We start from the raw sequence: 17,336 nt of genomic DNA, 5'->3' as shown, positions 1-17,336 counted from the left end.
AAGGATCCTGACAGACACAGACACATTCTCATTCTGTTTCTGTGTGCTGACTGCAAGGCTGAGATCCAACATGGCTCCCAGGATCATAGCCAAGACGGCATCATGGTACTGTCTGAGGAGAGAGGACCCATATTACACGATGAGTTCAGTGAGTCTTTTCACTGAACAGATGCTGCCGGTTGAGTAACAGTGCAGATAGATGTAACATGTGGTTCAAACCTCTCAGATTCTGTCAACATTGTATGTCTCAAATGTTTGGAGCACAGCAAATTAATTAGAGAATGGATATCAGTTGATGAGTCTGATAGTGATCCACTGAGGATCAGCACAACGTGTTCTCTAAGAAACATGTCTCTCTTTGGAGAGAAATCTCAGGCAGGTATTCATTACGTGGGAAAAAGCTCTTTGGGTGCATCATGTGTTATGACACCTGCTGCATACATCTATCCAGTTGGTAGATGGAGATTAGTGCTAGGTCGCTTCTGTGTCATGTTTGGTCTTTGGATTTCTTAATTTTCTCATCCTGGTCTTATGGCATTAATATACAAGCAATTATACATATTAATATATATGAAAGATGTAAAGAGATGTGAACGAATGGAAATATGGACACTGTCTATGGGCCATACTCAGTGCTGGCTCCAGGCATAAGCGACATAAGCGGTCGCTTAGGGCCCCCAGCCGCTAGGGGGCCCCCCTAATTGTTTTACGCCATTAATCGCATTTCCATTTCTTCACCGCAAAGGCCCTTTTAAGCACACGCGTTTCCGCACTGTCACGCCCTGACTCAGGGGACTCTTATATATTGAGTCAGGGTGGGTATATTCTATGTTGTGTTTTCTATGTTGCAGTCTAGGTGTTGTATATCTATGTTTGGCCGGGTGTGATTCCCAATCAGAGGCAGCTGTCGCTTGTTGTCTCTGATTGGGGATCATACTTAGGCAGCCTATTGGCACTAGTTAGTTGTGGGATCTTGTTCCGTGTGGAGGCTTGTTTTGTGTTTAGCCTTAGGACTTCACGTTTCGTTGGTTTGTTGTTTTGTTGTGTGTTTATCGGTGAAATAAACATGTACGCATTTCACGCTGCGCCTTGGTCTGACCCGTCCTTAAACGAACGTGACAGAAGATCCCACCAAACACGGACCAAGCAGCGTGCACAGGAGGACCGAACACCCTGGACACTGGTGGGGAAGATTTGGTCTTGGGAGGAGATATTTGCGGGAAAAGGACCCTGGGCGAAGAAGGAAACCCAGGCAGGAGAGGAGCAACGGCAACACAGAAGCCGGCCGAGGAGGAAGCCCGAGAAGCAGCCCCAATAACATTTTTTGGGGGGGCTAAAGGGGTGGTCGGGGAGCGAGAGAGAAGAGCCCCGACCACTGCACCCGGTGGGTTTCCAGATTGAGTCCCTACGACCATGGGAGGAAGAGTGGGAACAGTTCTATACTGAGGAGTCGGAGGATGACGACGACGATGATTGTCTGTTCCCTAACTCGTGGGGGCTCCCGGAGGAGTCCTCACTGGAGGAGGAGTGCAGAGAGAGAGAGAAGGATCGGTTCTGCAGGGTAAGAGAGGAGGCCACCACATTACGGGGGCTGATAGCTAGAATAGAGCGGGAGAGATCCATTCAAGAGGAGGCACTGCAGGAGGCTCGTAGGGAGAAGGAGGAAGTAGAGGCACGGAGAGAGGAGCTGGTTAGGCAACATAAGGAGCGGGGGTTAATAGAGGAACCCAGGTATGCGGAGAAACGCACTGTATCGCCAGTGCGCATGCACAGCCCAGTGCGTTCTGTGCCAGCGCCCCACACGTGTCGTGCGAAAGTGGGCAGCCAGCCAGGACGGGTTGTGCCAGCTCTCCGCTCCAGACCTCCAGTCCGCCTCCACAGTCCGGTCCGGCCCATTCCTGTTACTCGCACCAAGCCAGTGGTGCGTGTTCCCAGTCCGGTCCGGCCCGTTCCTGCTCCCCGCATTAAGCCAGTGGTGCGTATCGCCAGCCTGGTACGACCCGTTCCTGCTCCCCGCACCAAGCCAGTGGTGCGTGTCGCCAGTCCGGCCCAGCCCGTTCCTGCTCCTCGCACCAAGCCAGTGGTGCGTGTTCCCAGTCCGGCCCGGCCCGTTCCTACTCCTCGCACCAGGCCAGTGGTGCGTGTTCCCAGTCCGGCCCGGCCTGTTCCTGCTCCTCGCACCAAGCCAGTGGTGCGTGTCGCCAGTCCGGCCCGGCCCGTTCCTGCTCCTTGCATCAAGTCAGTGGTGCGTGTTCCCAGTCCGGCCCGGCCTGTTCCTGCTCCTCGCACCAAGCCAGTGGTGCGTGTCGCCAGTCCGGCCCGGCCCGTTCCTGCTCCTCGCACCAAGCCAGTGGTGCGTGTTCCCAGTCCGGCCCGGCCCGTTCCTGCTCCTCGCACCAGACCAGTGGTGCGTGTCTCCAGTCCGGCCAGGCCCGTGCCTGCTCCTCGCACCAAGCCAGTGGTGCGTGTTCCCAGTCCGGCCCAGCCCGTTCCTGCTCCTCGCACCAAGCCAGTGGTGCATGTTCCCAGTCCGGCCCGGCCTGTTCCTGCTCCTCGCACCAAGCCAGTGGTGCGTGTTGCCAGTCCGGCCCGGCCCGTTCCTGCTCCTTGCACCAAGGCAGTGGTGCGTGTCGCCAGTCCGGCCCGGCCCGTTCCTGCTCCTTGCACAAAGCCAGTGGGTCGTGTTCCCAGTCCGGCCCGGCCTGTTCCTGCTCCTCGCAACAAGCCAGTGGTGCGTGTCGCCAGTCCGGCCCGGCCCGTTCCTGCTCCTCGCACCAAGCCAGTGGTGCGTGTCGCCAGACTGGCCCGGCCCGTTCCTGCTCCTCGCACCAAGCCAGTGGTGCGTGTCCCCAGTCCGGCCCGGCCCGTTCCTGCTCCTCGCACCAGACCAGTGGTGCGTGTCTCCAGTCCGGCCCGGCCCGTGCCTGCTCCTCGCACCAAGCCAGTGGTGCTTGTTCCCAGTCCGGCTCGGCCTGTTCCTGCTCCTCGCACCAAGCCAGTGGTGCGTGTTCCCAGTCCGGCCTGGCCCGTTCCTGCTCCTCGCACCAAGCCAGTGTTGTGTGTCGCCAGTCCGGCCCGGCACGTTCCTGCTCCTCGCACCAAGCCAGTGGTGCGTGTTCCCAGTCCGGCCCGGCCTGTTCCTGCTCCTCGCACCAAGCCAGTGGTGCGTGTCGCCAGTCCGGCCCGGCCCGTTCCTGCTCCTCGCTCCAAGCCAGTGGTGCGTGTTCCCAGTCCGGTCCGGCCCGTTCCTGCTCCTCACACCAGGCCAGTGGTGCGTGTTCCCAGTTCGGCCCGGCCTGTTCCTGCTCCTCGCACCAAGCCAATGGTGCGTGTTCCCAGTCCGGCCCGGCCCGTTCCTGCTCCTCGCACCAAGCCAGTGGTGCGTGTTCCCCAGTCCGGCCCGGCCTGTTCCTGCTCCTCGCACCAAGCCAGTGGTGCGTGTCGCCAGTCCGGCCCGGCCCGTTCCTGCTCCTCGCTCCAAGCCAGTGGTGCGTGTTCCCAGTCCGGTCCGGCCCGTTCCTGCTCCTCACACCAGGCCAGTGGTGCGTGTTCCCAGTTCGGCCCGGCCTGTTCCTGCTCCTCGCACCAAGCCAGTGGTGCGTGTCGCCAGTCCGGCCCGGCCCGTTCCTGCTCCTCGCACCAAGCCAGTGGTGCGTGTTCCCAGTCCGGCCCGGCCTGTTCCTGCTCCTCGCACCAAGCCAGTGGGGTGTGTGTCCAGTCCGGCACGGCCCGTGCCCGTTCCACCGGTGTCTGGTCCTGCACCGGTCAGCTGCTCCACTCCGGAGCCAGAGCAGTCCGCTCCACCGGTGCCTTATCCAGCTCCGGTCAGCAACTCCACTCCGGAGCCAGAGTAGTCCGCTCCACCGGGGTCTAGTCCAGCTCCGGTCAGCGGCTCCACTCCGGAGCCAGAGCAGTCCGCTCCACCGGTGCCTAGTCTAGCTCCGGTCAGCGGCTCCACCGGTGCCCAGTCCAGCTCCGGTCAGCGGCTCCAGTCCGGAGCCTGAGCGGTCTGCTCCACCGGCGCCCGGTCCAGCTCCGGTCAGCGGTTTCAGTCCAGACCCAGACGTCAGCCCCTCTCCAGGTTTGGGGTCTCTCACACCAGGGTCCAGACAGGGCTTGGAGTATCGTGGGAGGAAGGAGAGGGGAAGCAGCGCGCCGAGGTCCAGACCAGACCAGGGGCGCAATAGGTAGGCGGAGAGTATGTGGTTGTCACGCCCGGAGCCGGATCCGCCTCCGAGGCGGAATGCCCACCCGGCCCCTACCCTGTTATGTAAAGGTTGTGCGGTTGGAGTCCGCACCTTTGGGGGGGGGTACTGTCACCACTTGACTCAGGGGACTCTTATATGTTGAGTCAGGGTGGGTATATTCTATGTTGTGTTTTCTATGTTGCAGTCTAGGTGTTGTATATCTATGTTTGGCCGGGTGTGATTCCCAATCAGAGACAGGTGTCGCTCGTTGTCTCTGATTGGGGATCATACTTAGGCAGCCTATTGGCACTAGTTAGTTGTGGGATCTTGTTCCGTGTGGAGGCTTGTTTTGTGTTTAGCCTTAGGACTTCACGTTTCGTTGGTTTGTTGTTTTGTCGTGTGTTTATCAGTTAAATAAACATGCCCTAAGCAGACAAATCTTGCTTAGGGCCCCTGCCCTTACTGCAGTGGCACATAGCTAAATCATTTGTTCCTCACCCATTCCCATTCACAGTTTATGCTATAAGGCAGGGATCATCAACTAGATTCAGGCGCCGGACAATTTTTTTATTGAGCGGATGGTCAGGAGGCCGGAACATAATTACTAATAATTTGTAAACTGCAAATCAACCAGCCCTAACAGATATAATATTTGACTAAAACATAATCATTTCAAAACTTGCTTATATTTGTATATGATCACATATATCTATATTATGCATGGCAATACTTTGGAAAAGATTTCCACAATGAAAATCACTTGGAGCTGATTTGCTGGTGTTTTTAGTATTTTATGAGCAAAAATTTCAATAAAAAAATTAAATAAAATCACCTACAGGCAGCCAGTTGGGGAACCCTGCTATACGGTGTGTGTGTGTGTGTGTGTGTGTGCGTGAGCGTGTGTGTGCGTGTGTGTTGAATCCTGAATCTCTCATGGGGAAAATAAGTCTCAGAGAAGTCTCATTCATGTTTACAAGGTTTCTTTATTATCATCAGTATGTAATAGCATCCAGATTGTCAGGTTATAATGGTTTTGGACAGGTAATAGCGAGCAGGTGTGTGGGTTTCTATCTGTTAGGTAGAGAGGCAGCAAATCAAAGCTGTGCTGTGACACAGAGACACACACCACAGAGAAACTGAGAGGTACAGGCTACTGCCCATCACCATGACAACACTGATGGAACAGGAGAGGCCTAGGTAATGTAGAACAGGACAAAGGTCAATAAGACTATCCCAAACATAGAAATAGGATTGATAGAACAGATATGTTGCGTGTGTTAATGTGTAAATTAGCTTATTATTCCAACAATAACATCAGATTTTCTGTATGACGTATCCAATGTGGCAGCAGACATGGCAAATACTGGGTATCTGTTTTATTCAATCTATTTCTCTGCTCTGTGAATCTCTCTCTCTGTCTCCTTGCTGAAGGTTTTAAACACACAGCCCTCTCATTCACTAAGGGTTCATGTAAAGAGGGAGCAGTTGGCAGAATTAAACTTGATTCCTTTATTTTCATTAAGAGGAAATAGTTTAACAGCTCAGAGAAAGCGCTTCAGCTAAAAATATATTTATAATGATAGAAATGGTGATAACAATATCCATAATGTTTCAGGTGAAAGAAAAAGGAAAAAGGCAGAGTGAAAATAAATTATCTGAATAACAATAATAACAACAATAATAATAATGACTTGAATAATATACTGTTTCAAATTAAGCTTTATAAACTTTTTTTTTTCCTTGTTTCTTTTTTTTATTTGTAATGTCCATTAAAAATAGTAGAAGTCCATGAGCAGAAATCCAGCATATATTTATTAAATGGTGTGAAGGGAATTGCTCTGTCTTCGCCCCAAAGCTGTCTTCACCATCCTCGTATCTCACACATTTACAATATTCACAGTTACTACAGACCTGCTCGGCACATACCACTGCAGCAGGACGGGGGCGAGGTGGGAGGGGATGGTATATGCATGGGGGTGGGTGGAGGTGAGGTGTAGTCTATCTCTGTTCTAAGCAGGTACCTAATAGAGAGTAAAATAGCCCACCCCCACCCCACCCATCAGTGGATGCTGCCTGGTTCCCCCATACTCCCCCCCGTACCCTTTACATTCTCTCTATACAGCAAGACAATTAACACAGACACATCAAATGCATGTCTTTAACATTATACACATTGTCCTCAAGCAAGAGGCCTATACGACCCTCAACCCCCATTAGAAAATTTAACAATCCTCACTTCCCCTGTGCCTCCCCGTCCTCCCCAGCTCAGCCCATGGCGGTGACCATGTTGGAGTGGTGGGGGTGGCCGAAGGAGGGGTGTATGGGTGTGGGGGTGGGCAGCATGTGTCCGGCGTGGCTGAAGGGGGGCAGGTGGCCCATGTGGGTCATGTGTCCAGCCAGGGAGGAAGCGCTGAAAGGAGAGGACTTGTCGTGCATGCACTTAGACAGCTCCTCGTAACCGTCGCTGCCCCGCCTGCCCTTCTTGGACTTGTTGGACATCTTGCGGTTGCGTGTCTGGATCCCTTCCTTCTTCATGGTCAGAGGCCGGTTCACCTGTAGGGAGAAGGGGATGGAGGGAGAGATGAGTGACCGGGTTGGGATGGTGCTAAGGGTTTATAATCAACTCAATATGTTTGAATTGAATGGACTATGTACAGGAATAACCATATTATTTATTATGAGAACTCTAGATACAGTTATTTGTCTTTTTTTCTAAATGCAGAAACGGTACGCAGCTTACTCCCTAAACCAAGGCCATATTCAATGTAATACATGGCAATACACCAAGGCTTAAACTTCAACAGTTATGCCTCATTTGAACAGATGCAGTTGGTCTGTCTGAATAACAGTCCCACCATTGTGAGTCTCAAGGGGATGACGCCTACCATGGAAATAATCAAGCACAAAGAAAGAAAACACCAACAGGGCCCAGTGTGTCTAAGGGGCCAAGCTCTGCATCCATCTCTCCATCCCTCCCTCCTTCCCTGTCTCCCTATCCCTCTTTCTTATCCTTTTCCAATAAATTCAACCTTTTCGTCTTCTTGACCTGGCTGGCTACGTGTGGGTAAGGGCTGGCGGTCAGGCTGGCCAGGCTGGCAGCAGTGAAAGACTTACGTTGTGCAGCTTGTAGTAAAGGCCGCAGGCGTTGCACACGGGGTCTCCGTTGCCATTGCGCCTCCACAGTGTGGTGGTGGTCGTCTGACAGTTAGCGCAACAGGTGCCGGCTCGTCTGGCCGCAGACTGGAGGGAAACATGAAGAAAGCCTTTATTAGACCACAACAGCACGGACACATAACACATGAAAGCATAGGTTGGGAATGACATTAGTGCCAGGCGGTATGTATAGTATTTGTATATCAGCTGCCAGGAGCCGAGAAAACATATAATATTCCATGCCGTTTTAGATGGACATTGTTCCTTATAGTTATAGATTTGCATATGATTACAGAAATGAATTCATATTGTGTGATAGTTTATTGCAATGCGTTTCAATAATGACTGAATTATGCAATAAAAAGGTATCCCGTCTTTACATTCCCTGACAGAATATTTATCAAATACACCAAATAGTAACAGGGGTCACTATAAAAGTCATGCTGAATAGATCATATAAGAAAGTAATGGGTTGTCTATATTGGCTACAGTTTTCTACCAGCATGTGAAATATTTTTAATTTCACAGACACAGTAGTACACTGATGAACACTGACTATCAAAGGTCTTCCTCTCAGATGCAAAGCATTGCTATTGAATAGAGATTAGGTAGCGAGGGGGGCCATAGGCCCTCCAGTGTCCAGGCAGCCTGTGCGATCCCCTGCCATTACAGATGGATTCTTCACACTTAATATGAGACATTTACACACATAAAACGTAAGTAGACCCCTACAGCAAAATATGGTAATCTGAACCCTCAACCAGAATAGTGCATGGGCCTACACACCTAAAGATAATCTTAAAACATGCATTAATGCAAAATACCTCTCTAGTGAGTCAAGTAGAAAATTACCCAAATGGTGTCAAAATTGCCCTATATAAACAAACTTCCTAGTAAAGAAGTCTACAAGTCGAGGCTGGAGCCCTAGCCTTGGTCCCACAGGTAGCAGGACATATATCCATTTATTTCACCTCCCCTGCGCGCCCTGCATGCATCTAGCTCTCCATTGCTTGTTTTCTGTGCACATAACGTGTACTTAAATGTTGTGCTAATCGCTTTACTCTATCCTATAAATTGAGGACTGGCCTGCTTGACCACTGCTATAGAAAAGTAAGTGTACTAGCGCGCGACGGACGGAAACACGTGTTGGCCTTGCTTCCTTATCGGTACCGGCAGATATCCGGATAGGAAACGACTGGAAGGCCCCTGCGCGAGCACTGAAAACACGCGAGCTGAAAAGTAGGCTACAAACGCACCCGCTACTGACTAATGGAGAAAAATAACGACTGGATTTTTCAGACAAAGGGAAAATTATGAAACTTTATTATGCTTTTTATGCAGGTTTAAGCTATATTGATTATAGACCAGGTATATGCTTTGGACTTCAAAGTATTTTTCAAGGCCCAAAGATTCATAGCCTAGGCCTAAATGGCGTTTCTGCTTACAATGTAAAACAGCTCAAGTCAAATGTTTCAGAATAATCTAAAAACGGGTCTCTAGACTCTCTAAATAGGCCTACAGTCCAAAATCAAACGGAGTCTCGTCGGTGATGCTTTTTGTATAGCCTGCATTGGCTGATTCAGATCAGTGCAGTCTTTATGCTGTCGGCTGAATGTCAATAGTCTGTCTGCATTTGCCTCAGCCATATCTCCCCCATTCTCTTATCAAGATGCGCACCGGATTATATGATCTCTAGGATGGTCCTTAAACAAACGCAGTCGACATTAAATATGTAGGCCTAAATAATCTATTTGTGTCTCAACTATTAATGCGTTTCAATACTATTATCCGTAACCTTTGATTAATAGATTAATAATCGTATTATGCATCCTGAGACATTTGGGAACCGATTCGTAAATAATTTGAACAGGCGTACGATAATTAGGCATACATCCAAATTCCAAATACGAATTTGCAGAAAATAGGCCCACTGGGCACAGACGTCAATTCAAGGTCTATTCGACGTTGGTTTAACGTAACTTTACTGACGTGTGTTTTATAGTAATGTCTCTATTTCTGCAAACCCCCTATTTATTCAAGAGGGGCGTGGAAAAAATACTCTTGCAAAAATCAACCACGAGTTGCTAGAATATATCAATTATCAAGAGTTTATAAGCCTAGTAGTGAAATTAGCTCAGTGAAATAAAAATGGTTATGGTTATTATTAAATGCTGTTTTACATGATTTCTTCCATTATAATAATTATTAATATAATTATTAATAACGTTATAATTATTATTAATATTATTATCATTAATATTATTATGCTATTGATGTATTAGGCCACATGCAAATAGGTTTACGCCCGCGAACGGTAGACTACTGTGGGCTATTCGAAATGTTACAGGAAATATTCAGATCACAGGTTGAATCGAGAGATTTTGTCATTTATGCATATCATTTTTTAGGTCCACATTTATCTGTCAACAGGGCGTGGAGAATCATATTTCTTTGTTTTTCGTATTTGATGCAAATCTATATCTCATTGGGTCATATCAGTTCCCTCCATTGCAGAGTTTCATAGGTGCCATCTTCATTGCGTGTTTGTTGTTGTTGAGGCCAAGTGCTTTAAAGTCTGGTTAGCTCAGGGCTATAGATAGCTGCTGTTATTTGAAAATAATAGCTTTTAACATTTAACCCCAACAAATGATTGTTTTTATTTTTTGCAATCAATAGAGTCACCAGCACATTAAGTCTGGAAATACTATTTTCAGTAATGACAACATTTACATAGTCCATTGAACTGCTGTGTGACTGGGCTATATCAGTCTGGATCTGACCTGGCTGCTGCCCTCTGAGGAAAACACAACATTGATGTTGAAATGAGTTCATGATGAGAAGTACACAATGTGATATCAGCCAAGCAGCAAGAAGGCCCAGTCCAGTATTTGGCTAAGAGAAAGACAGAGAGATTTCCATTTACAAGTGTGTTGCACACCAGTCGCATATATTCACTCACAGAGAAAATAAACACACAATGTTTCCTTTCTTCTATTACCTATAAAGTGACTTAATAACACAAAGCGTGCAGTGCACCAGTCGCTCATACAGCCTCCACAGCAGACAGTCACCGTGAGCTGTATAGTGAGGGTTGATAGAGAGGCCTGTGGCTCTGTGGTATCAGTAGCAGTATCAGAAGTAGCAGCAATAATGATAGCAGAAACAACACAGATAGCCGCACTCCGCTAACAGCCTGTGTACGGGAGCAAAGGGGTGAGTGGGAAACACAATTCCCGGAAACTGATTGGGAAAATATAACTTTCCTGGAATCATGGCCCTCCTCGCCCCTCTCCCCCAACCTTGTGCTTTTTTTTGCCCCCTCCCATCTCCGCACTCCACGTGTGTTTGTGTGGGTGGGTGTTTGTGTGGGTGTGTGTGTTTGTGTGGGTGTGTTTGTGTTTGTGTGGGTGTGTGTGTTTGTGTATGTATGTGTGTGTGTGGTTTGGTGGTCCCGGGGTACTCACCAGTCTGCGTTTGGGCTTGATGAGGGGTCGGTTCTGACCGTTCATCTTGTGGTAGAGTCCGCAGGCGTTGCACAAGTAGTGGCCCGTACCATCCCGTCGCCACAGGGGGGTAGAGGTGGCTCCACAGTTGACACACTCACGCCCCTCTGAGCAGCATGCAGGTGGAGAGAGACCACAGGGACATTTATAAAATTAACCTGTCAACTCTAATGACACATTTATCATACATAACAATTATGTAACCTGTAGCAGTGGCATGTACAATTTTGAAAATGTTATGTTAGTTAGTCTGAAAAACTATGCGAGGACTGCATATTTTTATATTAGGTGCACAGAAGCATGGGAAAAGTTTTGAGAATCAATTTTTAGTTTCTAAGTTCCATTCTCTAGTTCTGTTCTTGAATTCCTGTTTATATGAGAAGGCTGTGTATTTTTGGTCTGAAGTTTGTGTGAAAGAGAGTGTGTGTTTAACCCTCTGCAGACTCTTGGAATAACAACATGAAAATGCTGCCGCCAGGCTTTGTTCCATTTGATCTGGTTAAGTTCCTCCCTGTCAGTTTTGGGTCAGTTTTGGGTCAGCTGGGACCCAGGCATGTTTCAGACAGGGGCACCCATACACCCACAGTGAAATGTAGGCTGTCTCTCATGTTTCTCTACATTTTGCTGTGATTGCAATGATTTTCCTCCCCAGATATACAACCTTTAGTGCAGGGTTCCTCAACTGGTGGCCCGCGGGCGGAATTTGGCACACGGGTGGTTTTATTTGGCCCCCAAAGTGTTCTGAGCAAAAAATTAATAAATAATGTTTTTACACAGAAGACTGTAAAAACACCAGGAAATCAGCTCCAAGTGATTTTAATTTAAGAAATCTGTTCCCAAGTATTCCCACGCATAATAGACAGACACTTGATCGTATACAAATGTAAGCAAGGTTTTTGGCAAACATTATATCTGTTTGGGCTTCTTGCAGTCAATTTGGATTCTACAAATTATTTGTAATCATGTTCCGGCCCCCCGACCATCCACTAAAGAAAAAATCGGCCCACGGCTGAATCTAGTTGATGATCCCTGCTTTAGTGGGTGTGAGTCTGTGCGTGCGTGTACATGTGGCAAAGATGGTCTGATGATCAACATCTCCCTGTTCCTCTCTCAGCCTCATCAGCTCATCATTATATAGGCTAAACAATAGCCTGCTCTGACTCACTTTACATCGGAATTCTTAGGAATGATGACCATTCCTTATTGAAAGTAACCTAACCACAGTGCAAACTAAGGTAGTCATTTTGAAATATTTGTGCTGCTTATAATGTGGATCGGATTGTCAGTCTAGACTAGTAGAGGTAATACTAACATACTTGTGGGCCTTTGCCTCTGTTGGTGGCTCCACATAATGCTGAGTATGGACAGCCAGAGAAGGAGGGAGAGAAAAAAGGGGGAGACTGAGATGGAGAGAGAGAGGAAGGGGGCCTGGATTAGGGTTAGTCAAACAGGAAGTGCCTCTAAGGTATGCATGAGTAGGGACTCCACCAGAATAGTGTGATGCTATAGCGTTCTATGGTCCTGCAAGCCACCAATACTTGACATTCCCACAAATAAAAAAATAATAGTAACATGACAGTCTATTCCTGCATGTCAGGGAGAGCCCCTAACACATAAATCTATCAGTGATGAGGATCCACTGCCAAACAACTATCTGGGTCTTGATGATGGAAGTTGTGCCTTTGTCTGAGAATGACCATAATAGCACACTGACAGATGTGGGGTTTTATTTTTAGGACTACTCTTGGGGTTTATGTTGAGACAACTAATCCTTAGTTATGAAAAATTGTGAATTGATTTTTTGTTGGCGCTTTCTTTCTCTAACAAATTAATACTGCTGCTCAGTAAAAGGGAGCCGGTTATAAGATAGGGGGCTGCTTGAGGGCAATCAGCTCTGTCTAGAGTCGTCAAATGTCAGTCTCGACAATGCTGTATTATGTAACAAAGAAACGGCTGATTGTAAATACTGAGTTTTTTTGGCCCAAATGCTCGAGTGGATCTTCTTTTCACACCTCCGGGCTGTATCCAGTTCACCGTTCTCAAGGGCGTGCCAGCTCGAGCGTAATTGAGTCGCGGTTTACAAAAGAGGATAATAAACGTGTCAGCCGAAGCGGGCCCGCGCTCAGCCGAACGACAGGGCTTGGGTGTGTGCTTGAAGCGAGGCAGTATGCATTCCCTGTCTTTCCAACCAAATAAAGTAGCCTGGCCGCACGTACATTACTCAGGCCTGGGACACTGGGATCGTTTTATGTCTTCACAGCTTACAATACGCATGGTTTCTTATAATTATTAGGCTAAGCCTACATTATCATTATAATTACATTAGGCATATATCTGTTGATATTACCGATTTGTATTGGAGAAAAAAACATGCAGATAAAGAGGAAAAGGTATGCCTACTGTTTAAAAACGTGGTTGCATAAATTAGGCTAGAAAAAAATCGTCGAAGGAGACACAGTATAGCTTAACCTCACACCACCTCTTATTGTTGTATCTGTCCACCCCCACACCATAACAAATAAACAGTTATTGATAACCTTTTATGTATATAATTAGTATATTAATTATAGTTAACTATAATATCTGTTTGTGTCCTTTTTTTGAGATACCATTCTTGATCCATAGGCTATGCAAAGCAATTCACATACAGAATTACTATTATGTGGATATCACTGCTTTAGGTGTATGAGTGTGTAGGGGCCTACAGCTTCCTACTGGTTCTTTTGAGGCGGATTGTGTTGTGGCGACGAAAGAATCCGGTGTGTGTGAAAAGAGCTATGAAAGGAGTTATGACAACATACATGCATGATGTAACCTCAGCCCAATTATTCCCTGCACACCACTCCTACTTCCACGTCAAAGCTAATTATGATGATATTGCATATTGTCATCCCATTTTGTCCTGTTTTCTAAGGACGTTTATGGAAAGTTTGGTAACGGAGTAAATCAAATTGCATTAAACTGGGAGTTTTGAAAATGCCATGGACGTTTCATTCAGAAACATTACCAGCCTTATAGAATAGCCTACATTGGGGAATATTTACGCATGCATTTAAACAAAAAGTTTAAATGCATAGGCCTTAATATATACATTCATAAAAATATACATAAAAATCCTAGGCTAGCTATTATATATTTTTATTTTATTTAGGCTATATTTATATCTACATAGGTATCTTATATTGTTTGGTCTAAAAATAACCTAAGTTTTAGTTTTTAGTTTAAACGGTGTTTGTAGAGTGCATGGCAGTAATTCAATACACGTTCATATTATTCTTGTTTTAATATAGGCTATTTGTTTTTTAGCTAAATTATGGGCTTAGATAACAAAAAATCTGTTATAATGCCAAGATACCCTAAATATAGCCTATAAAGCCGATATCCAATAACATAATTTCACTGTGTTCTGTCATAATAATAATAATAATAATAATAATAAAATGCACCAATGTGTAAGTCGCTCTGGATAAGAGCGTCTGCTAAATGATGTAAATGTAAATGTAATAATAATAATAATAATATAAAATGATAATTTCATCATCATTTTACTCTGTAACACAAACTTTTGAAATAGGCTATCCACATTTTAGAGATAAGATGAGACTCACCTGAGCACGACCGAGTTTTGCTTTTACATTTCGGGGTGAAGCTGGAGGATGATCCTCCGAGCAGGCTGCCAGGGTGGAAGAGACTTCCCCCGTAGTCATGCGCTGCTGGGAGAGAGTATGTGGGGTAGGTCGGTATGGGGTGGTGGGTGGAGGGGGTCTGTGCGCTCATTGAGGCCAGGCTGCTCCGGAGAGGACTGGAACCCTCCATCTTCATGCCGTCAGAAATTGACATTTGGTACTTGATAGACTCCTTCTCGTCCATTCTCGGGGTAGAGGATGAGGGAGAGGCGGCCCCGGGGTCTGGGGAGACATCTTTTGGCGGGGTAGGGGGAAAACTGTAGAGATGTGGACTCGAATGGGACGCGGGCGTTAATGAGGAGGCCGAGGCCGTGCTGGCGTTGTTGCTGCAGGGGTATAGGCCACCATGAGCCCCGGAGCCTGAGGCATGCAGCCCGGTCTTGCTGAAGTGGCTGACCGCCCATGCGTTATGATGGTGGGCCGCTGAGAGGGCTGCTTTGCCGGGCTCTAGCCATGAAATCCCCGGGCTATGGAGGAGATGTGGCCGGCAGACCTGACCCCCAGCGAAGCGAGCTGTAAGCAGAGTTGAATAATATGTTCATAGATGGAATACACAAACAGGCTAATAATGTTACAACTCTAATTGATGATGTGATGTCATAGGATTGCAGAAAGTTGGGACACCGAAGTCCTTCACCTGTTGACGCAGCGTGCTTAAAGGAATTATTCGATTCGTGAGGGGCACAAAATGCATTTGGCAGGTATTCAGACAAAACTACACTATAACTACAGAAATATTTTTTCTCTCGTTTTGAGTCATCTTGATACTTTATTGTCAATGATAACGATGTAACAAAGACATGGGGTCTGGTAAGTGCACTGGAGCCTCTTTCGCTTGACCCAAGCACAAATACATGACACCCTTTTAGCTATTTATTCTTCGATAGTTTCTCACTCCTTGTTTATTTGACTAGTTCTTCAGTCCAGAAAGTTACATTTATTTTACTTTAATTTCCTTATTTTTGTCATCAGCTGAATTGCTCTCATGTCCACAACATTTAATGGTCTCATTCACTTCCTAACATTTTTGTTATCCCATGCAAATGCAGCTTTATAGCATGCTCTCTATCAGACAATATTGCAAGTTCAACTATTACGCCTATCAAACCGATGTATTTCAACCCACCCACATTAATGCGTAAAGGAGCCTTCACGGATTTTTTATTGCTTTGAGAAAATACATGAATATGCCTACGATAATTCCTGCTTTATCCTGATAATTAAGTTGTTTAGGAAAGTGAATGAGGTCTTACCGTGAGCTTGACTGTAGGACACTCTGGCCCGTGCATGAGCGGAGTTGTGGTAGTACGGGTTTCCCTGCGAGTCAAGATGGTTAAAGAAAACATCCACCTCGTCCGGGGGCAGAAGTTGTGCGGTGGGCTCCATGTAGTTGTGCGAAAGGCCGGGGTGGTGAGAATCCGGGTGTTGGCCGTTCAGCACGGCGTGGTGGTGCATCCACCGAGGCGGATCAGCCGCTATATCCATGTCTGTGTGGGTCTCTCCGTGTTGGGCAAACAGGGTGAAAAGAGAAGAGGGGCCTCTCTAGGGAGAGGACAGCGTGTTCCTGAACCGTCCTCCGCTTTGTCTTTTATAAAACTAATCTCCCTCTCCTGAAAAAAAATTCCTGCTATTGTGGAAAACAAAACATAAATGTGTAGAGAATTTTCGCTCGTCAATCTCCTATACGTCGGTCCTCACTCGTAGTCGGATGAGATCCTCTTGTCTCTCTCCTTCTTCAACAGGCATCGGGGAGTGTTTGACACTGGACACCTGTAATACAACCAAAAATAGGATGTTCATATATCAGAGGCATTTACAAGGTGTTGCGTGGTTTTCTTTGTATGGCCGTCCAGTCCTAAGAGAATAATTCGGGGAGGCTGCTTCTTTTTAGGTGCGATTTGTAAGTGATGTATGTAAAGATGCAACATAAGATAAAGACCTCGAGTCACTCGTCCCAACCCACTCCCATTCCGAGGAACCTGAAATCACCGACCCATCCTCACCGTAACGCGCACAGATAAGGACTTTTGAAACCATGCATACTCGTCATAATAGGCTAGTAAACTAATCATCGTCAATAGCCCACTCAGAACAAACTGTTACATTTCTTACAGAGCGGAAGAAGTCATTTGTTTTCTTCACACAATTTGGGAAGAAAATAATATATATTTTATGCAAATACCTTGTCTGTCTCAGGCTTGGTTATTCCGATTTCAAGCCCCTTTGGTAGAATTCTCCTCCAGTTAGCAAATGTATTTTCCTTTCCTGTATTGACTCAACTTATACGGAATATGTTTGGTCTATTTTTCCTTGATTTTGGTGCAGGGTTATCGGCTGAGTAAACTCCGGTGGAGACGGATACGCCTTTAGCGACATGCAGCTGTAAGAACTGTCAGCACTGGCGCCAGTGAATTCCAAGTCATGCGCGCAGGGGCGGGGTGTTGACTTCAGCGTTGACCCCGAGACAGCCAATTGGATTCTGCCTTTGCCAATTCTGACAACTGCCTCGGCAGAATCACCATGCCATTCCCCTCTCCATCCCAGGCACCAGCCAGCGGACAGCCCTGGCCCCTGTATACTTGTCTTATCCCAGAACATATTAATCAACAGGGTCACCTTATTAGTTATGCAGCCCCGGGCCACCTCCCACACCATTTACCAGCATTTGTAATTTGAATCTGATAATTATCTGTACAAAACAGTTAATCTGATAATACTTGTGGAATATAAAAATAGTTGTTTGATATATGTTTTCCAGTTTCTTGAAATACTTTGCAAATGCAACTTATTTCAATGTGAAAACTGAA

General features: G+C 46.8%; 1 protein-coding gene across 2 annotated transcripts; it reads right to left on the bottom strand.

The window, feature by feature from the left end:
• Positions 1–5,150: 5,150 nt before the first annotated feature.
• Positions 5,151–17,071, bottom strand: LOC121575236 (GATA-binding factor 2). 2 transcript variants are annotated; one of them, XM_041888204.2, is made up of 6 exons: positions 16,712–17,071; positions 15,783–16,299; positions 14,452–15,042; positions 10,805–10,962; positions 7,302–7,427; positions 5,151–6,740 (listed from the first exon to the last, which is right to left on the bottom strand). In XM_041888204.2, the coding sequence occupies exons 2-6, from the start codon at positions 16,012–16,014 to the stop codon at positions 6,453–6,455; spliced, it is 1,395 nt and encodes a 464-aa protein (XP_041744138.1). In that variant the 5' UTR covers positions 16,015–16,299; positions 16,712–17,071; the 3' UTR covers positions 5,151–6,452. The 2 variants fall into 2 exon arrangements, with proteins under 2 accessions (XP_041744138.1, XP_041744139.1); XM_041888205.2 differs by having other exon boundaries at positions 10,805–10,950; positions 16,712–17,069.
• Between the last annotated feature and the right edge of the window lie 265 nt (positions 17,072–17,336).

Source organism: Coregonus clupeaformis, chromosome 10 (genome assembly GCF_020615455.1).
Source record: "Coregonus clupeaformis isolate EN_2021a chromosome 10, ASM2061545v1, whole genome shotgun sequence".
Lineage (NCBI taxonomy): Eukaryota > Metazoa > Chordata > Actinopteri > Salmoniformes > Salmonidae > Coregonus > Coregonus clupeaformis.
The sequence above is the reverse complement of the archived record's forward strand: the minus strand, read 5'-3'. Positions and strand labels throughout refer to the sequence as shown.